This window comes from Prionailurus viverrinus, chromosome D3 (genome assembly GCF_022837055.1).
Source record: "Prionailurus viverrinus isolate Anna chromosome D3, UM_Priviv_1.0, whole genome shotgun sequence".
NCBI lineage: Eukaryota > Metazoa > Chordata > Mammalia > Carnivora > Felidae > Prionailurus > Prionailurus viverrinus.
Genome location: NC_062572.1, coordinates 39,976,661 through 39,999,209, shown reverse-complemented (window position 1 = coordinate 39,999,209; position 22,549 = coordinate 39,976,661). Strand labels below are relative to the sequence as shown.

General features: G+C 43.9%; 1 protein-coding gene across 7 annotated transcripts in view; it reads right to left on the bottom strand.

The window, feature by feature from the left end:
• The window catches only part of EPB41L3 (erythrocyte membrane protein band 4.1 like 3), a 149,725-nt gene that overhangs the window by 1,621 nt on the left and 125,555 nt on the right, over positions 1-22,549 (bottom strand). For 4 of the 7 annotated variants that reach the window (XM_047827733.1, XM_047827732.1, XM_047827731.1 and 1 more), the window contains exons 13-19: positions 16,045-16,098; positions 12,316-12,507; positions 3,174-3,557; positions 2,225-2,356; positions 1,622-1,720; positions 1,115-1,195; positions 728-844 (exon numbers count right to left, since the gene is read on the bottom strand). In XM_047827733.1, coding sequence (XP_047683689.1) covers positions 734-844; positions 1,115-1,195; positions 1,622-1,720; positions 2,225-2,356; positions 3,174-3,557; positions 12,316-12,507; positions 16,045-16,098 — 1,053 coding nt within the window. In that variant the 3' untranslated portion in view covers positions 728-733. The remainder of the gene's footprint in view (positions 1-727; positions 845-1,114; positions 1,196-1,621; positions 1,721-2,224; positions 2,357-3,173; positions 3,558-12,315; positions 12,508-16,044; positions 16,099-22,549) is intronic. The other 3 variants (XM_047827735.1, XM_047827737.1, XM_047827738.1) reach the window with 3 other exon arrangements.

Below are 22,549 nucleotides of genomic sequence, written 5' to 3'. Positions count from 1 at the left end.
TGCGCAAGCACAAGATGCTATCTGCTCACGATGCGAGCCAAACAGCCATTGAAAAGGCATGCACACGGTCTCTGCAGAAAAGCAGGAAACAAGACTGCATTTTTGCCTCCTCCTGAGGCCCGATGCTATACTAAGAAGCAAAAAAGGCATCCCAAAGAATACAGAAAATACAAGACATCCAACATGGAAGTGAATGCCTGGGTTTCAAGGTAAGAAACAAAGCAAAAACGAGAGCATAAATAGGAGCATAAGCAAACATAGCTGCGGAGAAAGCTTACAATAAGTGGGATAAGTTTTCTGTCCAAAGGAGAAAGGGGTACATTTTCCGAGTATTTGGAACACACAAATTATACGCCTCAGAACAAAATGGCCTTAGTGCTAATTAGGCCACATGGCAAGTGAAATCAAATTTGACCTTTCGAATTTGGATAATGAAGAGTCCAGGGCATGGATGAAAAGGAAACACCAGTGAGGGCATGCACGCAAAGACTGCTTCTTTCTTGATCCTCTAACTGGCAGAATATGCAAAATGTCCACAGGATGGAGCCCCCAAATGTGAAACAAACCAGCGGCCTGTAAGCCAATTCTCCATCCCCTTGGTGAGCAGCCCTGCAAAATGCCAGTGAGAGAAGAAAGAGAGAGGAGGAGGCAGGGGAAGGAGAGAGGGAAGTGTCCCATGCTGCATGCCAGCCAAGGCCAAGTCTAGAAGATCAGCGTCGCCTCTTACCTGGGGTCAATCCTCTCCGTCTTCCGGTGTGATCTCGGTCTCTTTATGGACCACTACTTTGGTCACTGACATGTCAGGGTGCTGCTCTTTGGCCTCTTTAATTGCCTGAGCCAGAGCCTATCCCCAGGAAATCACAGAAGGGCAAAGACAAAAAGGAGGTGGAACATGCATGATCAGTAGCAAGGTGGAGGCTTAGGAGCTAGATCTATATACGTCATTTACAAATGAGGTACAATGACCGCAAAAGGAATTGGAGGCTGCACACTGAAGAGTTAATTCCGAAAACGGTTTAGACCGCCTGATGGACTAAAAGAACAACGCTGGGAAGAGTAAGGCTGACCCCCCTCTGTTTCTCTGCCAGGGGATCTGCCGTCTCGCGCACACTACCTGATCGTGGTCAATGTCCGCATCTCCCGTGATGACGATGCGCTTCTCAATCCTCGTCTCTGAAATGCCTCCTTTCACAGTCTGCAAGGCACAGGCAAGCGTCAGAAATTCACTCACTGGAGGAACAGTCGTTGTTCAGTGGGGGAATCGGGAGAAAACGCTAACAGGGTTTTCAATAACATCATTAAGAACGGAAACAATTCTTTGGCAGTTACTTAAAATGGTTAATTTCAGAAGCGAGCCTGGAATGCAGTTCTGGGGGTGAGGCCGGCCGCTGCTTCCGGAACACCTACCACGTGCTAAGCGCCGGAGTTCTGTGTTAAGCAAAAGGCATTGGGATGCATATTCCTACACAGAAACTAGCACCTAAGGACAAATGCCCCAGAGACTGGGTGAAGAGAGCGCAGCGCGGGCTCCTGATGTTCACAGAACCCTGGGCGTGTGCAGCTCAACCGGGAAGAAGTTCCGCGTGAATGCCTTCCTTTTACCTGTTCCCGCCCCACTTACTTTGGTGATGTGGGTGGTGGTGGTGGTACTGGTGGTTTCAGACGTGATCGTCTGTGCGCTCATCAGCACACCCGGCTCCAAATCGGCACCCGGATCGACCTGTGCGAGCAGAGGAACAGACACCACACTCAAACACTGACCTCTCCAGACGTCTGCTGTGTGAGCTCAGGGCATTAGGATGACCGAGTTCTCTCTCACGACCACCGCGCTGTTCAGTCAGCACACAGGAGCTCTGGCTATGGGTATGACGCCACCCAAGGCAGCCAGGGGGAGCCATCCTTAAAACACCGGGACTTCAGAAAGGTGAGTGGTGTCTGCCTGAGCTGCTATTTTCCCTGACCTGTGGCTAAGGCGATAGGCTCCTGAGCCTTGTTCTACATTTTGAGATACAGGAAGACCTGCTTAAAGTCACCCGATGTTTTTTTTTTTTGCTCGGTAATAAAGTTACGCTTATCACCGTGATCGCTCCTGATAGACACAGCTTGGCTACTGGGCCCTCTAAGTCCGGCACATTAAGTATCACGTACTTATACTTAAATGCAGCAAGCCAGTAAATGCGGCAAAACAAGGTGCCAGGGCTCCGGCCTCGACAGACGGTCTTACCTGTGAGGATTCGTATGTTATGGTTTTCGTCTCTGTGTGAACTACCGGCACTTCCTTGGTAGAAATTTCGAGCTTTACTCCTCCTGGTGAAACGCTGCCAAAGCTGATGGTTTCTGTCTTCACAGTCGATGACTGTACCAATGAGAAGTAGGCAGTGGCTATTACAGTTTGCACAAAGGCACGCTTTTGGGTTTTTTCCCCTCCCTCCCTCCCCCAGTGGATATGTATAAGCACAGGTTAGTATGAAATAAATGTTTATGTATTACATGGGGAGAGTAAGTTGAGGAATGAGGCAGACACCAAATAGATGTCAGTCTTTCAGGATTAGTTTTCTTTTTTTTTTAAACATGGGATGTTCCAGGTAAAGGAAGGCATTTTGAAGGAAATGTTTAAAAAACTGTTTTTGTGTTCCCCCTCCTCTACTGCATAGATAGATCAAAAATAATCAATCAGCCTTCTGTTTAATAACGTCTTAGAAAAAAGGAATGGATGCTAAGACATTAAGAACCTCCAACAGCACAGAATTCAGGAATCTCGGAGAGATAAAGAACAAAGTTCTGGCATTTGGTACCTGGGCAAGCACAGTTTCTGGGTAAGTACACTGATCAAAAAAAGAAGATTGATCAAATGTTCTATGCTCTTGTTGGCCACGCAGTCCCCAGGTTTACTGCCAATTACAGTAATTACAGCAAAGGTAGAAACCATTTCCTGGAACTACACCTTATTAATAATCATTAAATGTGTATGCACGTGACCCCAAAGATGGAAACCAGCATGGAGACTCCTGAGATTGCCATGCAAGAGGGATATAAGAGGAGAAACAAACTGCATTTGGAAAAGGTCGAAAATTCAACGTAGCTCCATCTTGATGCTTCACTAAATTTCGGGGACTCCCACCACACATATCAGTTTTACGTTAGTGCTGAAAGGAACATCAACTACTAGTTACCTCGAAATGAGGTTTTTGTTCCCAAGTTTCAGAAACGTGGGTTGCTGCACTCTGCTCCTCCTCTGACTCATGGGAAGCAGTGGCCGTTCCTTCCTGTTCGAGGACAGCTTTGCCAGCCACCTCCCCCTTTTCCTCTTTAGCCCCCTCTGTCAGGGCCGAGCCCTCCTTCCCTTTCAAGCCAGAAGCATCAGCAGATGCTGCCTGTGCTGCAGCATCCACATCCTCTCCAGCTGCGTAAGAAGCATCCCCACTCGCATGCACATTCATGATATGTCTTTCCTCCACCAACACGGTTTCCTGCACAACCTTCTCGGCGCTAAGTGACTGGGGGTGCTGGCTTGTTTCCGGCTCTGTTTTGCTGGGCCCCGTCTTGGTTTCCGTTTTCTGCACGGGAAAAGATGGCAGGGTCAGTGTGACTTTCCATAAACCGAGGGTCAAAAAACCAAAATAAAAACAAACGCAGCCACTTGCCAGGACGCCTAAAGCCAGTGTCAAGTGCTTATGAGCAGAAACCCTTATACAAAACATAAATTAGCTTTCATTCCTCCTGCCAGAATCTTTGATGCGTGCCCCCTGCGCCCGACACATACACACACACACACACACACGCCCTCAAGCCTGTGCTATGTCCGGATAGCCGCAAAAGAAACGGGACGCAGTATAAAATGCAATTAAAATAAAACAAAATGAAAGCATTGTAGCACACTCCCATGGATTCTGGCAGCTTTCTTAGACCTAACAGAGAGCATAAAATGCTTAAAAAGTTAAATGCAAATTACGATTTCTCAACACGATTGCCTTTGGAATACCTGAAGCATGTTCTACTGGTGGGGCTAAAGGCCCACGACAGCTATGCCAGGCAGACGCAAAGGAAAATAACCGACAACACCTCTGAGGCGTTTAAGGCAAAGCCCCTGGGATGCAAAACACACACGCGCACGCACACAGCCAAGAGGCATAAAGAAAGGCAAATGGGCAGAGTCAGGAACACCAAGGAGGAAGCAACTGGCCACCTGAACCCAGCTTTGAGAAGTAGAAGTAACCCCTCCTATGAATTCCGTTGGTTTTCTCGCAGAGTCTAATAAACTGAAGATTTCAGAGCCATCCATGAGCTTTTCGGCAGAAGACTGTTTAGTCTGGGTGAACAGAGAAACGGACAGTCAAGCACAGAGACAGGAACATAGGCGGGCACATTCACATTCACAGCCGGTTAGACAAAACTGTAAGGGAGGAAGGGGGGAGGAGGGAGGAGGGAATCTACCAGACAAAGTTGGGAAACAGAAAAGGATGGGAAATAAAATAGCAAATTGAGGTGACCATGAGCTCTTGTTTGGTAAAGCAGAGAGAGTTATTAGGACATGGGCGGTGCTGGTTTAAGCAGACCATTTTCCCTTCATTGCAAGCCACAGCAGCACTATCACATCTCGGGATCAGGGAGCTGGAAATAAAACGGCAAGTGTTTTAACGCCTACGTTGGACTGCAGTGTTGATCTAACCATGACAAAACTTAAAAAGCTTGGGTTGGCTGCTCTCAACAAAAAGCCAAACAGCGAGAACAGAAAAGTTTAGGGTGGAAGGGCACTGCCTCAAAAAAAAAACGTCATGCTGGAATCTGAAACGGTGGTCCAAGGGAAAGGCACTGGTTACCACAACTCGAGATGAGGAGGACTCGGTAACGTAATGAGCAGTGGCCACGGTGAAGGCCGGTTCCTGTGAGTATCTCCACTCGGACAGGCTCTTCCTCCGGGGACCAAAGAGCCCCACTTTCAAGACCTCGCCCTCCGGCGCTGGCTCCGTCCTGCCCGGGCGCGCGCCCTCCGGGCCGGCGTGGGGCGCTGCGTCCCGGCCCGGCCCCGGGGCTCTCTGGAGCTCGTCCTCTTCGGGGCTCGGCCGCCGGGAATCGGCTTCCTTGATGGGAGCCAGCGATTCGGACAGTTTCCGCTTGGGGGTATGCACCTCGGGTCCTCTCCTGGATTTCTCATCGGGGGCGACGTCCAGGACCTCGTAATCGGCCGTGACCGGGATGATCTTCACCGACTCCGACAACACTCTGTCCGCTTTCTGAAGGGCTTCCAGACCGCAGGGCTGTATTGCCTTCTCCCCCTCCTTGGCCTTTCCAGTCATGGTTACGATCTTGCCAGATACGGTGTCGTAGGATTTTCCTAGAGTGTATATTTTCTGTTTGCTTTCTCCTTTCACTTGCATTTCCCGGGCCAAGTCCTCGAAGCTCTGCATTTCAATGGCACCAGATCTTAACAGATCGGCTGGGATGTCTCCGGTTCTACTGCTCACGGTCACCACCTTGTAAGTCACAATCTTTTTCGAATCACCATCAACTACCTCAGTGGGTACTTTGTCTACAATAACCCAATCCTCTGTGCCCTATATTTGAAATATAAAAGCTAAATTAGAAATGCTGATGGTCTCATTTCTAAAATAAGAATCCTTTAAGAAACCAGGGCAAAAGCTACATTGTGATGTGACTGCACAGGGCTGGTGTTATTATCTAATAATTCTGGTTGCAAATCTCATCTGAAACTTACAAACTCTAACCTTCAGCTTGGAAGACAGTCTGCACGTAGAGTTGCAATTTCAGGTTTCTTTAAATAGGAACATAACTTGGTGGTAAATTTTTGCAAGAATATACCGGACCTTATGCTAAGCATCTCATCATTTTAGATTTCAAAATTGAATGACGTTACTGAAGGTGTTGTACAAGTTATTTAGCTTGTGTGGACACAAAAAGACAGTTTTCCATGGTAACTAGAACACTGTGCGTCGTATCTGCTGTTTTCACAAAGAACTTGCCAGCATTCCACAAATTTGCGATTATCATTTTTCATGTTTGTAAATTATAGTTCCTTATATATATAGGAGATCAAATCTACCACAGCACTTCCTATCCGATAAATACTGAGTGTGCCGGTCGTCAAGGGACTATAGTTGGGGGCATTGTTGGAGCCTCTGACAAATAGATCATGGTGGTCCAATCTTATTTACAACTGAAGCTCACGGTGTAAATAGTTTCTCTGCCACTCTCCTTAGTCTTAGTTCCAATACGACAGAAGAAATGAAAATTAAGAGAGAAGGCTACAAGGATGAGGCCGGGCAGTTGACTAGTCTTACAGATCACAGAGGGAAGCAAAATCACACCAGGGGCAGCTGAGCGCCTTGGTTGACATTTTAAACTACAGTGTTTTCTACTTTCTGGTCTGCCTTACTCTGAAAACTTGAATCTGGAAATGTGTGTGCCTTAGGAAAAAAACAATTACAGATCAGTCTACATGTTGGTGCTGGATTAAATGAAATGAATTGAAAAATAACCTCTAGGGTCGATGGGACAGTTTTCTGGAAAATGATTTGACGAGAGGTAACCGCGGAGTCTCCTTCCTGCATTTTCTTTATCATACTCGGCTAGTGGGAAAACCAATAAAAGTTCAGAACTTTCAAAATCAGTCAAGGTCATCTAAATTAGTATCACTCTATGGGTAAAGCAGACAGTAAGAAGCCCTAATAATATCATTAGAAAGCAGAATTATAATGCTTCACTGGCCATACACCGATATAATCACCTAGGCACAAAAGCCATAAAGAAATGATGGCTGGTAACGAAAATGGCAAAATTCCTTTGTCCCCTCCCCAGAATCTAAGCAAAAATGATACACCTACCTTAGCTTTAAGGTCAATTTAAAAAGGAAAATAAAAACTAAAAACACTTTAATGACACTGAAATCTGAAGAGCGATTCCCTCCTGGGAAATCCCTTTATGTTTGTTTTTTACCTGAGACTCAAGGAATGGAGAGCTTTCTTGCTGCAAAAATATAACTTTCTCAGAAATTTCTCTTTCTTCTTCGGTCTGTTTGAATAAAGGGGGTTGGGTTGGAGAAGAGGAAGTAGACAGTTTCCAAAAAAGGCAAGTTAGGAACAGAGTTCTTTGATTGTGTTGTACATATAATATTCATCTCTTTCTGAAGAAGCGAATCATTGTTTATGAATTTGAAAAACGGTCTGAAACCATCTCCAAGTTTAAGAATTATTTCCAAAAAGTAACAGATTCTTTTCTGAAACACTAGCGTAGGGCTCACACGTTTTCTAGTTCTAGAAACGCAAAACACGCGCAAGCAATAGAAAGAGCTCCTTGGCATCTGAACAGTGTCTAGGTCAGTCCTCTGCAAAACTGCACCAGCGAGGAGTGAGAGGAAGCATTAAGATTAAAAAAAAAAAAATTAAGTGAGGAACAAAAATCCTCACTCTTACATCGGACAAATCCTGGACTGTCTTCCCCATTTAAGTGCTGCTCAGTCCCAGGCAAAATAATGCACGTGGGTCACCGCATCAGCGACTACTCTGAGCAAACCCTGTCAGACCTACATGGCTTTCTTGACTATTCCACGAATAAACAAAGTGAACTCAAAAGTCGACTGGAACTTCTATAAGATGGTGAAGGACTTTAAAAAGTCCGCTTCAAAAGATCTCGGTAAAAAGCAAGTACTTTAGATCTTGCTTTCTTTAACCTATAACAACGTTAAGAAACGTTGAAGTAGATATGCTATGTTAGCCACTAGCTTTTTCCTTTCATCTACTTTTTGTTCCTTTCTTTAGTATTAGATAGGAATAATTCAAGGGGCAATGTATTAGCCACTGAGCCTATCTCTATGCATAGCTATACTACCCCATGCAGCAGTGAGAGAAAGGTATTTAGTAAGAGTAATATAAAAAAATAGTAACAGAAAGCTCAAAGTTTTTAGGAGAACGGAACTTTTTTTTTTTTTTTAATTTTTTTTTTCAACGTTTATTTATTTTTGGGACAGAGAGAGACAGAGCATGAACGGGGGAGGGGCAGAGAGAGAGGGAGACACAGAATTGGAAACAGGCTCCAGGCTCCGAGCCATCAGCCCAGAGCCCGACGCGGGGCTCGAACTCACGGACCGCGAGATCGTGACCTGGCTGAAGTCGGACGCTTAACCGACTGCGCCACCCAGGCGCCCCGAGAACGGAACTTTTAAAGTAAATCCTATTGTTGTAAACAATATAATTTAGTGAGAGCTATTTAGTATGTCCACGTCTGTACCAATCTGTCAGTACTGCGTTTAAGTTTGCCTATAAGAGATTGTAAGGGAGCATCTGGAATATTCTCCTGGAGGACCTACTGACAGATTTTGATAGCATCGTTCTCCTATGCCCCTTTTTCGATGAGGAACAAGTAAGAGATTTTTCAAAGGGAAAAAAAGTCCCTATCCTGTCCCATTTTGGGGAAAGGGATTGGAAAAGACAAAATGTACTATGTGGAATCACAAAATATGGATTTCTGGTTTGTTTCACTTTCAATTGTAGCCTCTTTTTCATAGAGAAATAAGAAACAGGAAGGAAAGGTCAAAATTATAGGTACTTTTCAGGATACCACTGCTAGGCCTCTAATTATAGTCACTGAACTAAAGATTATTTTCCTAAGATGAAAGCCTGAAAAAACCCAATAATAGCAGGAAAACAGTGGTTTTCAGCATATCCTGTTATCTGACATCAACTAATTTCAAAAATGTCTTTGTCTTTAATTGAATATATCAACACTATCTGTGTTCGGGACTGTGTACGTCCACTGAGAGAAAAGGGTAACATGAAGGGGATAAACCTTAAAATAAAATCCTATATATACGGTCAACCCCAATTCAGTTAGTTCGGCTAAAGACAAGTGAAGAGATGCCCATAAAAAAAGAATCAAAATGTTTACTTTTAATATGGGTCAGAATAGAGTCACAGCTGTGCACCCCAAACATTTTGTTTCGCTACTTAAACATTCATCGCTACATCGTAATTGGGAAATAAGGCGTTTACTGGCGTGCAAAACGTACAGAGGTGTTACTCACTTTGACGGGATTAGGGATTTCTGTAGAGCCATAACCCTCATTTCTCCCTGGGCCAGGGTTGTTCAAACCGGGCTTTCCGTTAGAATTATGTGGAGAGGTTTCAAATGATAAAGGGTGCAGCTCAGACTAAATCAGACTCTGATCCCTCCTCCCTTTGTTTTAAAGTAGGCTCCACGCCCCGAGCAGGGTTTGAACTCATGACCTCGAGATCAAGAGTAGGATGCTCCACCAGCTGAGCCAACCAGGTGCCCCCAGACTCTGATTTAATAGATCCTGGGCATCAGTATTTTAAAAATTTTCCTGTGGGCAATTTTAATATGCACTTAGAGTTACCCCCAAGGCCTGGGCCACTGAAGTCAGATTCAGAGAATGAAGAGAACTCTCCCCTATCTGTAAATAGATGGTCATGGTGTATGGTTGTTTTTTTGGCCCAAATCGAAGCCCATGCAAGACCTGAGTAGCAAGGGTAGACTAGAAAGCAAGCAAATGCACAAATAGAGCCGATTCTAGTTATTTCCGGTAATTATGTTCAATGAAATCACCATGAACAGTGAATTAGTGAACCACTGATTTTGTGGGAAATACACGGTTAAGACTTCTGTGAGCCTCTGGTCACGATACTGTCGACTGCTCCATATATAACCTCGTCTTATATGTGCTTTTGTTTCAAGACTCGTTATTTAATGCTTATTACTGATCCATTAACATTGAACTCACCGTCAACAGCACTATAGCATACTCCTGAATGAAACTTCTCTAACACACGTATTTTCCAAAAAGGCACATCACAGCCTTCTTGTGCTTAGGAACACCTGCTAGCACTTCAGCACTAGGTTTGGGGGTCATATTACACAGCAAAATCACCCTCGAAAATGCAGCACTAAATAGGCCATAAAAAGCACATTTGTTTACAGTATGAGAATAGAAACAAGAAGGCAGAACACTGCCTTGTTCAACCCACGCTGGGAATGCGCACGGTGAGCGACTCAAAGTTTTCACTACTCTGTGGCTGTCTGCCGAGGGCTGTGAAAGCGCCATTAACACTGATTTTAGGGTTACGATGAATTTCAGCAAGTAGGCGAATGTGCAAATATGGAATCCGTGAATAAGGAGGATCGGCCGCGCTAAGCTGAAATACCTATAAAACTACCACCTACACTAAAAAATGTACTGATGCTGCATAGGTGCTAACGGGTATTGCATTTTGGTGGGGATTTGGAAACGTTTAGTATTCAAGTGACTGGGATCAGTCTACATGTTGGTGCTGGATTAAATGGAATGAACCTGTAGCAGGGACGAAGCCTAGGTGCATCATCAAAGGCTGTAAAGGGAGAGATCCGAGGACAGAAGACATACCTGGAACCCCTCATGTACCACACCTCTATCTTTCCTATGTGTGCTGGGCCCTGTATATGGGCTTGTCTACTTTCCAGCGTTAATGAGGAGCTGCTTTGGGGCATCCTTGCTACTTCTCTGCTGTTAACTCAATACTGGAAAATTGAGGGGTGCCTGGGTGGCGCAGTCGGTTAAGCGTCTGACTTCAGCCAGGTCACGATCTCGCGGTCCGTGAGTTCGAGCCCCGCGTCAGGCTCTGGGCTGATGGCTCAGAGCCTGGAGCCTGTTTCCGATTCTGTGTCTCCCTTTCTCTCTGCCCCTCCCCCGTTCATGCTCTGTCTCTCTCTGTCCCAAAAATAAATAAACGTTGAATAAAAAAATTTTTTTAAAAAATACTGGAAAGCTGAAGCCACTGGCAATAACATTCCCACTTTATAGCAAACATACATGATGTTCTTAGAATATAATCACCACTACTAGCTCACTATAGAGTACTCAAGTAATCTGAATGAAACTGATGTGTAATGCTACAGGAATACTCCGGCAACAGTTCATTTATTCTGCGTAAAAGGGCCCTTTTCAACGTAATTCAAATGGATATATACCTTGTCACTTTTTAGCTGGGATTGGAATTGTCGTGAACATGGTGACTGTGGTCACTTTTGATAAACAGCTTTCAAGGGAAGCTTGGAAAATGATGAAAATGAGTGTAATGATATTCCTCTTCTCACTGCAAGGACCTGAGCGTTGCATACAGACTACCATTTAAAGAATTTTTCTCCCCTAAAGGCCTAAGTTTTCATCTTCTTCTGTCTCAGGTTTCTGGACAAGTCTCTTACAGTCAAGGAGTCTTGAGAATAAAGAAGGTAATCGATACAATGCTAGAAAGGTAGTTTTACAAAACCACTTCTTTTGAAAGACCAGCACGAGGGGCGCCTGGGTGGCGTAGTCGGTTAAGCGTCCGACTTCAGCCAGGTCACGATCTCGCGGTCCGGGAGTTCGAGCCCCGCGTCAGGCTCTGGGCTGATGGCTCGGAGCCTGGAGCCTGTTTCCGATTCTGTGTCTCCCTCTCTCTCTGCCCCTCCCCCGTTCATGCTCTGTCTCTCTCTGTCCCAAAAATAAATAAACGTTGAAAAAAAAAAAAATTTAAAAACGAAAGACCAGCACGATGACGTCTAACAGCTGACAGTGGCACCACTGTCATGTGTGGGTCCCACGGAGGAGGCCGAGACGTAGTGTCGGCTGGATCCTCCCAGTCTGGCTGTGCATTTAAAGACAGCTTTCCAATATGGAAGGCTCTCACTTGAAAAGACATTGTGGGCTCTATGCTCTTTACTAAAAGCCAAATGCAAACTGACTGTAAGTCAGTTAAAATAACCAATCAGGCATATTTTTAAAAATCAGTCAAGAATCAAAATCCAATCGAACACCGACTGCATCAGTAAAAGCCTGGTGTGGTATTCCCCAGAGTAGAAGAGGTCCTGAGATTCTGTCAACTTCAGATGAGCGTTCAAACATTAGACAATCTCCGTAACACCTCGTCTTGCAACTGACGAGAAACATTCGTGAGGTTTCGGGGCATTTCTTAGTGCAGCAGAAAAAGCATTTTCAGAAAAAGCGTCCGCTCATTAAGACAGTATCTCAATTTCTCCCAGCTGTGAAATCTAGGTTTACAGTCAGAATAAACCCATTTGCATGCACCGTGGTTCCCCGGAGCCTCCCTGTTCACTCCAAGCACCCTGTGGCGTGACTACTCACTCCTTAGCCACCACATCCTTTTACTTTTGCAGCCCTGACTATGTCAGTTCAGGGTATACACAGACAGGTGGTGAGACTGTCTACTCAGAAGCCTGCCAAGTCGGGTCCCCAGGCACACACCCTGCAGAGAAGCAAGGCTAGTGAGTGAACAGAAGACAATGGCGACGCAGCGCCTGAATACCGACCTCTTCGGGTACAAGCGGTTCGATCATGGGCGCGTCCTCCTGCCTGGCGGCTAGTCTCACTGGGGAGGTGGAGAGCCTCTTCTCCCATTCGTTTGTGATGGCAGTGTCTGTGGAGGTTTCTAAAAAGGTTCTTTTCAGCTCACTAATATTGGTTTGATGTTTCATCAGGTCATCTTGAGTTTTATCTAGCTCCTATATTCAGAACATAGAGAATCCAACAGTCAACGTTTTATGTTTGCCTTCCTATCTGCGTGTGTGTGTGTGTGTGTGTGTGTGTGTGTGTTTAAGTAATGTCAATCTCATTAGTAGTCAAAATAAAAGAATTCTGATCAGGGCTCATGACACTACCACAAGCACTTTGGTGAAAATGTGATATTTCTAAGGAAAAGAGAAGAAAAAAAAATCCAGTTCACGCAAGCATAAAAATCAAAAGCGTTTTTGAAAGGCAAACCGTAGAGTGTAATTCGCATGTAACCAGACAAAATTAAAATGAATACACACAGAAAAAGGGATCTATATCTAGGAGAGAGGAAGGAATCAGAGTAGGCTGAGAAGGTATCCCCACTTCTTCACAGGTGAGAGCACACAGTTCATGCATCATTGTATGAGCCCACGGGTATGCCACTAAAAGAAATGTCAACACGCACAAACATGCACTGGTATATACCAATACCAACCTCTAACATAAGATTACTATGTTTGACATACACATTTTCACCCTTTATTCGCTTAATCAGACTATTCTGAAAAAAGTGGAGAAGAAAGGGAAAAGTAAGGGACACGGTAGTCACGGGAACCAATGCCGTCCTCCACATTGCACCGACAACACGGTAACCGGCTACGGAGCATGCTGGAAGACTGGAACACCGTAGACAGACAATGACTTATCACACACTGAGTTTTGCTTTTGTTTTCTTTTTAATTTTCTACCTGTGCCTTGAGCTCTGCATCTTCCTCCTGGTCCGACTGCCAGCATCAAGAAAGAGTGGGAAATAAAGTCTTACCATGTAATTGACTCTAGGATTGCAGAACTATGGTCTATATCAACTTGCTAGAAGGGGGCACTAGTTTGTTCTTGTATACGGAAGTTATTTCTTATATGCAAGCCACGACGTTCTCACATGTAATGGAAGACAGGAGCAAAAGATTCCTTGCCTAGTGGGTCTTTGACACTTTAACCCGGAGACTTTTAAGGGAGATCAGCACACACACATAAGTGGGAGGTTGAACAGCTAGGGCCTGCCCTGTTACCCTTAATGAACACTAGGAAATGGTTCAGGAAGTGTGGGGAGCCACACTACAACTAAAATTCACAAGAATGGTTATGATCACCCAGTAATGAGAGCTCCCTGGGAATGTATGCATCTTTATAATCCCATGGGGTTAGCTATTATTTTCCCCAACTTGTAGGCCAGAGAACAGAAGTTCAAAGACTTCAACATAGAGGTCCCCACACTTAAGAGCTTCTTGGAACCCTAAAAAAAATTTAAAAAAAAAATAAAAATTTTTTTTAAATTAAAAAAATAAAAAATGATACTAAAAAATAAAACAAATAAAAAAGAATTTCTTGGAACCTTGAATTTCTTAAACCCATGTACTTAAAAAACACATTTGGGAAGGTAGAAAACTGATACGGTGGAAGTCAACAAGTTGAAAAAAAAAATCACCTACCATCAACATTACCAGCATTTAAAATGTTCCTAAAAAATACAACATTTGTCTAAAAGCCACTTCATTATCCTTATATTTCTCATCTCAAGGACCTGCTTAATCCTCGGACTGGCGTCTGAGTGCCGGTAACTAGGCCTCACCGCAAGGGCAGGCAGTAGTAAGCCTGCGTCTCTCCCCGGGGTGGGGGTGGCGGGGGCACCTGACCCAGGGCCTGGGCTCTGTGCTACGGGAGTTGTCCACAGTGTAATTACAGGTGAGAAGAGGGAGACCCCTGCCACAAATCAGTCCATCATGGTCTCCGTCTCCTTAGCTCCTCATGGGGCAAGACTGCCTGCCTGGCAGTTTTGTTTCTAAGGAAATAAAACTGCCTGCTCTACTGTTGTCCTGGCTCCGGAGAGGAGGGAGGGGAAAGTGTTTAAAAAGCGTGAGAGGGCACAGGTAACCAACACGGTGCTGGCAACACACTAATTCTTGAGGGTATCCTGCGTTCACAGATCTTTATTTTATCTTTATGCTTCACAGTCACCTATGGCGCAGGCAAGGGTTTGCATGCTTGAAATATTTATTACCTAACAACCTACAAAACTGCTATCAAAGAGTATTATCAAAATATTTTCCATTTAGGGCACACATTAAGATTACAGTGAAGTTTACTGAATGTATTAACACGTAACCAATAATTCTTATAAAATCAAGATGTAATTTTGCTATATTCAGCACCGAAAATTATTAACTTATAATACATTTATATGTGATTGCCTAAAAGAATCTGGATAGTGGTTTTACAGTATTATTTAAAAAAAAAATTTTTTTTTTAAGCAGGCTCTATGACTAAGCAGGGCTCGAACTCATGACCTCAAGATCAAGAGTCACATGCTTTACCAGCTAGGTGCCCCAACAATATGGTGATGATGATGATTTTTTTTTTCAAGGTCAGTGCTGTTTTTTTTAACTTAAAAAATTATGATTTCCAAACTTTGAATTGAACTCTGGCATTTCCCAAAGATGCAATTTAACAAAACTCCTTTTTAAAAAGTTTTTCTGAAGATATTTTCAATTAAGTACTATACAGATGCTATTCACATTTTTAGTTCCTGAATATCTAACGAGAAAAGACCGTTCTACCTGGATAATGGGAAAAAAAAACTAAAAAAAAAACAAAAAAAAAACAAACAAAAAAACCAAAACAGAGTGAACATATCACAAAGTAAAAAAAAAAAAAAAAAAAAAAATCTGCTAGTACTTTAGGAAAGGAATGTCTTGGCTTCCATTACCATAGATACTGTTTTTATGGAAATTTTCATTACTGGTAGAGAAAATTTAAAAAACACAAGTACACATATTAAATGTATCCTCAAGATTTTATAATGGATAAATGACAGCACAGTATCTTCCTATCACTGTTCGATGTGATCACTTTTTTTTTTTTTTAAATCAAATACAAACAGTAATTTGCCAATTTTTTCTTTGAGAATCCATTTCTTTTAAGGGACCTAGGTTGTATCCATCCAATCTACAAAACTGCGTATTTTAATAATTATTATTTGACCATCTGGGATTTAAGGGATTTCAAAAAATAGGTCTGTATCTAGTAAATAAGCTAATTAATTGTGAACTCTCCTCCTCCCTCATCATGGCTATCACACATAAACAGCCTCTCATTTGGGACAGGGGAATATATATATATATATATATATATATATATATATTTTTTTTTTAAGTATTATTGGTTTGTCCAAGGGTTCTCAAAATGTGATTCTAAAATGGGCAGAGTCAACATCCCCGGGAACTTGTCTGAAATGCAAATTCTCGAGTCCCACCCTAGACCTTCACCTTGACTGAGAAATGTGAAGATGGGGCCCTGCAGAGGACTATCCCGATGCAGGCCAGAGTCTGAGTACCACTGGTCTAGGCAGTAGAGTATATTTAACTCCTACTTTCCAAGTTAGAATTTAGCTCCACTCAAAAAGCTAATATGCCAAGTTCCCGAATACAGAGACCCCTTCACAAGGCACTTTTGTTAGGCGGCTATCAGACACCTGCAGTGATGATACCAACCTCAGTGGCGGTGGTTTCCCCATCGGCCGCGGTGTCCGTGCGCTCACTGTCGGTCTATTGATCACAGAAGTGACCAGGGTCCGGGAGGAAGGCAGGAATAGAAAACAAACCCGTTTGGTCAAATAAGGTATGGCACGGGTCAAACAGTTCACTCTCTTTCTACGTGATCAGTATCCTACTACCTTCCCACAAGGATGCAGGTTCAAGCAAAAGCAAAAGAAAGGCCAGAGCTAGGTTTTCTCAGCAGAGCCACTCAGAGGAAGACCAGAGGCGCACAGCCTGCGGGAGCCGCAGGAACTGCATTAGCCGAGCTGACTTGTCTGGTTTCATGTCTCAGGAAAACCAAATTGTCATTCTTTCCCCCCCTTTCAACTAAACCCCCGAGAAAGATCTCTTAAAAATGTTTAATGCAAATAAAATTGACGTTTATATATATTTTTCTATTCTTGTAATGGGTCACATTTCAATGGTAAATTACGATGTAAATTTAAGTAAAAAGCTACTATAACAGTCACTGGACTTTCAGCCCCTCATTTATATCATGTTGATAATTGACACCCACTTATGACCATCAGGCTGTCTGCATTACCTATTAATTATAAAAAGCACATGCCAGTGACTCACAGGCATATGTTTTATATGTGAAAAATAGAACTCAATTTTCAAGTAGCAGTGTTCGCTTTTTTTTTATAGACTAAATGTGGTGTTTATTTTGCCCCACCCTCCAATATAAAGACGTGTATCGAGATATGTAAACATCTCTTTCCCAAACAACCATTCAAATGAAGCAAATTATAATAATTAAAAAAAAAAACAGAGAAAGAGAGACATCTACTTGTAAACAAATAAAACAAAGCACAGCATTTGACAGAGCCTAAGTTTTCAAGGGAGAATGAGAATAGCAATTTCAGGATCGGTTTTGAAGCTGCTTCATAGAGGTTTATGATCGAAAACAAACGATTTTCCCTGGAGTATAGTAGAACCATCGCCATTGAAAATGGGACGCCTAAATGCCATAATACAATATTAGCTGACTTTCCCTCCACGAATGTCAACTGATCATTAATAAAATTCCCTTCAGCAAAGATGAACGATTAATATTTTGAAAACAAAAATCAAAACTGGGGGCTGTACACCTGTGAACCTGCCTCTTCAAGTAATCTTTCAATCCTGACAATAAGGACTGGCAAGAAAGACGACAGGGGCAGTGCGATGTTCACACCAACCTGACTCTGGCTAGGCTGGCTTCTTGGCACTATCCCAAGCTTTCGTTGTATATATTCCTAAAAGAAAATACGTTAAAAATTCATGTTTGGCACGTGCGCCTGAGGCGGCCAGCTACCATGACTTCAGTGGAACACGGTTTCCAGGAGTTTGGTAAAGAATGTGTGCAGACACGTTTTCATGACCTGGCTGCCTTGGCAACACCTGGTGCGGGGTGGGGGGGGTGGTGGAGGGGGGACTATTGGTCTTCTCTTAAGGGTGATCACTGCTATGGCAGTAGCATGGCATCACCAACTGCCAGCCTAGGGAAAGGCCGATTTGACTTAGGGGGAGAGACACAGGTTATTGTACAAGTGCACAGAGTAGCTCAAAGAAACCTTAGGCTTTCAAGGACAAATAAGCATGACCTGTTTTTCCTGCGCTGCCCAGTTTTGTGAAACGCTTCCAAAGGGCTTGAAAGTATTTCTCCTCCTACATAACTTCCCTCATGGCTTTAAAATTTACTAAAGCATCTTGGCTTTAGACTACAGTCATGGTCAAGAGCGGGGGCTCTGATGTCAGACTGACATAGGCTCAAATCCTTGCCATTTAAATTTGTGACACACTGGGCGTGTTTCACATTTTAATCCCAATTTCCTTCCGGTAAAGTGGAGAAAGTAACAGCCCTAACTGTATCAGGTAATGGAGAGTAAGTGCCTTATAGAATGTCTGACATACACAGACGTAAAAGTGCCTATGCTAATTGTAATGATATTAATATAATGTTAGTTACATTATAATACTACATAATTATTACTACCATTTTTTCTAGCTATACCAAAAAAAAAAATAGCTCAGGCCATATCTAAAGTCCCTTAAATTCCTACTGAGCACGTAATCGGTTATTCAACAAATACAGTGCATGATCAATAAATAGTCCATAAAAAAGGCTGAATAAAGCAGCTTTTATAGCAACCGTTCTTTATATGACTGAACAAAACTATGAAATGTTTAACATATTGCAAACTATCATATAATTCTGTTTACATAACTTAAAATGTTAAAAATCAGCTGATCTATTAATTTTTCCTAATTTGAATCTTTTTTATATTATGAAAAAAATTCCTCACAAATTAACACATAATTACAATTTACAGTATAGTGAGCTAAATTCAGCTCATGTTTCTTGACCGATGATTTAATATTCTGTTCCCTTTCTTCTGTGACCATTCTTGAAGGTACAAAAGAAAAAAATGATTGGTCAACAAGCGTTATAGTTGAAATGATTATGCCTTTCTCCACTGGGTTTCACTCTTGAGAAAGGCTGGAACTAATTAAGCCACACTGCAAGACGTGAAAACTTGAAGCAGGGATGATAAAATGTTTGAAAAGAACTATAGTCATTTGTGATTTTGCAAAATGAACATGACATAGCTGAAGCGTATGCTACATGAAATCATCGTTTAGTTGCCAAAGTGCTTGAGGCCTAGCGACTAAAACAGGCCATGTAAACAAAATTTTTTTTTTCTTCTTCTTAAATGGAATGACCTACATAGGAGCCCTCTGGCTCAGCCCGACCCGGAGGGCACAGCTCTTAACACTTAGGGTTAAGAGACGACATTGAACAGATGGCCACACGCGAAGTCTCGTGTCAGGAGGGCTGTAATGGTTGACCCAGGCCGGAGAGGAGGGCTACCAGGACCGCACCAGCCAGAGCTGGCTCGCAGTCTCAGAGATTTGCAAGAACAGGGACAGTTATCTGCTGGAAGGCTCCAGTCACGTGGTCACTGGCTTGCGCCGGGTAACTGCTGTGATTTGTTTTGCTGATGTAATGCAGACATGCCCAAATTTAACATTAATTTTCATGCACTGATTACAACAAGATGTACACCCTGGATTAGGCACAAGATCTGTGTGGTTTGCTACGGGAAAGTTCAGTTCTTGAGAATTCAGAAAAGCACAAAATGGCCATCTTTTTTGTTTTGTGTTAGCTTGACGACTAACTCCATTGCTAAAGGAAAAATACATGTCCAGGTTGGAATCCAGCTAATATTACAGTCTTTGGAGATAATCTTGCGTTCTCAATGTTGTCTGTTCTAGTCCTCCACTATTTGATAATATTGCCACTGTGAGAAATAGCGATTGAAAGCTAGGATTCATTCTCTTGAAATATTTTCCATGCATGAAAATTTAATTCTGTATTAAATAGATTTGGAGCCATACGACCTAAGAACCTTGAAAATGGCTGAAAAGGCCAAACTTTTATTTAAACATCTATGAGGCCATTTCCATTTTTTCCCTTTTGCTGCTAAGAAATGGTCATAATATCACTAAATATAGATACACACCTCGCAATTCTATATACTCACAGGTGTACCTCAAATTATGATTTCTAGCTGAGCTGAAAACTGAACAGATTTTTTTTTTTTTTTTTAGTGTGGCTTTGACTTTGTGACTTTTTTTTTTTTTTTTTTTAATGCTGGGAGTGCTGGGCTTGTCTCCTGCCACAAAAAGGCTTGCTTTGTGAGAACAGAAGAGCTGAAGGGGCCTGGGGAAGGTGTGGGCAGGGAGGTGGGTGGCAGCCAGGCCCTCTGTTGGCAACTTCTGTTCTTTGCCCCTGCGCTCTGTTTGAAGGGAACTGCCGGGCTGTTCATACAGCTGTGGAGTCGTGTGACAGGAGAGCAGTTAAGAGGCAAAGCTAATGGCTGCCATGTCAACTCACCCACTGGCTCGGGTAAGGGACAGGAGACAGACAGGCGGCATGTTTTCTCAGACAGAGGCTGCAGGCCCCGTCCTTTCTCCACTGAGCACACGCCGGGCTGAGAGCCACAGGGGCCTATCCGGCCTCCCTGACCTTCCCGGACTGTCCGGTGTATGTGGATCTTTTGGCCTCTGCTGGGGTTGAAAGAATCGCTGCTACCCGATCTATCCATTGGCACTGTTAGTGCCGATGAAGTTACAGCCCATTTTTACGGCATGCGGACATCTTAAAGGAATCTCTTCCTAAGTGTGAAAACCGCAGTTACTTCCGGCCCTCTTTGTGTTCCTACCGGCCACGGAGGTCATGTGGGCCTTTGAAGCTACCCAAGCATTTTCTGTGGCCCAACACACCCTTGGGGTCTGGCTCACCTCCGTGAGTCACAGTGATAGCCTGGCAATGACAACAGAAGGGCAGAGTGGGGACACTTCAGAATCCCCAGGGAGGAGAGGCACTGCCAGTTTGGGGAAGCCACCCACCCAGACGAGGATGGCACACCTCCGACGGGGTTCGCTGCCACCTCACCTTGAGTATCACGTACCTCCTGGTATCACCACTATGTGTGATTATCCCAGGACGCATTCTGGTAACGCTCCGTAAACCTGGGTTAAACTTATCTCTCGGTCTCCTGGCTCGTTTCCTTTACGACACGAGAACTGACCAGAACTTGAACCTAACCCTGATTTTTTAACATAGCTGACAGGTTATTTGCAACGGACGTCTGAGTCCTTCAGCATCCGGAGAAGTCAGCGGGTAGCGGAACGAATCCGGGCTGGGTGCAGGCTGCTCCATCCACATGGCGTTGTGCCTAACCCTGGGGCCGGGTCGCACGCCCCGACACACAAAAACCTCTCACGTGTCGGCACAGACAATAAATGAGGCTCTGAAAGTAGGGCCGCTAGTGCGGTAGGCGCCTAACACTGTTTCGGCCCGAAGCCCCGACCACGACAGGGAAGTGTGCTCTGTGCCGAGGTACACACCTCTTCCTCTGAACTGTCACTCGGGTCATTGTCTAGTGAGGCACTCAAGGAGGCCGCCTTGGGCTCCAGGTAGCAGAGGCACATAGCCAGAGGGAAGGAGAGAGTGAGGGCATATGGCACTGAGAAGGAGGCGGAGAGCAGAAAGAAAAAGATGAAGAGGAAACAGGGCACAAGGGAGGGCGAGCGAATCGGGAGGTAATGCTGCAGGCTCTGGGGGAGGAGGTTGGTTTCCGACAGGTTGGGGAAAGAGAGGTACCCATCGTCATCTAGAAGAGAAGGGAACGACTCTGGGAGCTGCAAGGAGAAGGAAAACAGGGTGGTCCCTTTGCCGGTTTGCTGTTTGTAGCTAAAAGCCACATCTTGGTCCCCTAAGGACGGCCTCCCTTTGTGGTCAGAGTCCAGGGCGGGCTCTCCGCCCACGGGCACGGCGCCTTGGGCCGGCTCGACACCCGGGGGTTGGCGGTCATTCTCCTTACACCTCCTACGGAGCTCTGGGGGGGGTGCAGGGGGACGATGGGCTGATGGGGGGGACGGAAGGCATGAGTCAGTGCCAAGCCCAGGTGACTGATGTGAAAGAGACAGAGAGAGACAGAAAGCAGCAAACAGAGGTGCAAAAGGACAAAAAGAAAACTGCAATTAGTTACTTTTCTTATGGGTATCAATATAAAATTGTAAAACAAGAATTTTAGCACTATGGTTGTTCATGTATTTAAAGTATTCAAGCCACATGCCAAAGATACCACGAATGGCTACTGTTCCCCCATCAGACTGTCGATTACAGGCTGCGTTTTTTTTTTTTTTTTTTAAGTCAGCACCGAAGATATTGGTGGGTAATCTCAAAGTCTACATGTTTCACACCATCCACAAAGTCTGTTTAGACCAACAATTCTAGAAAGCTTTAGGGTTTTGAAAGCAAACATAACTCTCAGATAACTTAAAATCAAGACTTTCAATAACGTCTCCTGATCTCCAGCTAATAGATCTGTTACTAAAAGTTTGGTTGAATTAAGAAATGAAAATGAATCCAAGATTTGATTATTTAAAGAAAAAAATCTTTAGCGTTACCTTTCCTCACTGAGTCAATTCCATCCCAAACAGGTGGGTTTCCAAATCAAGAAGTTTCTGGCCCCACTCCCATCTGATCAGTAGTGCCACTCAGGGAGCTCGACAATTAGCATTTTAAGGAGCTCATGCTCCATGCAGAATTGAGGTTCCTTTGAAAACTTCTATTTGGGCTCCTTTCTCCAGGATGTAAAGAGAACATAAAACTCAAAGGAGGGCTTCAATAAGGTAACTAGCAAAAACAATGTGTTTTCATGTGATGTGGCCCATCAGCCTTTCCCTTTGTATTATTTGTGGTCCATAAATAACAGAAAGGTACAATGTCCCAGCCTTCAGGTTGTTCTTAAGCGAGTGATCACTAGATGTAACTCCCCTGGTTTGAGTCCTTAACAGAATGAATGATAAAGGCAGGCATCCCCACAAAAGTGTCCCCGGGGAGTTCAGGCTTCTGCAGGGCAAAGAGAGGCCCTTTCCACTCTCTTTGGCCCCGGCAGCCTCTAGG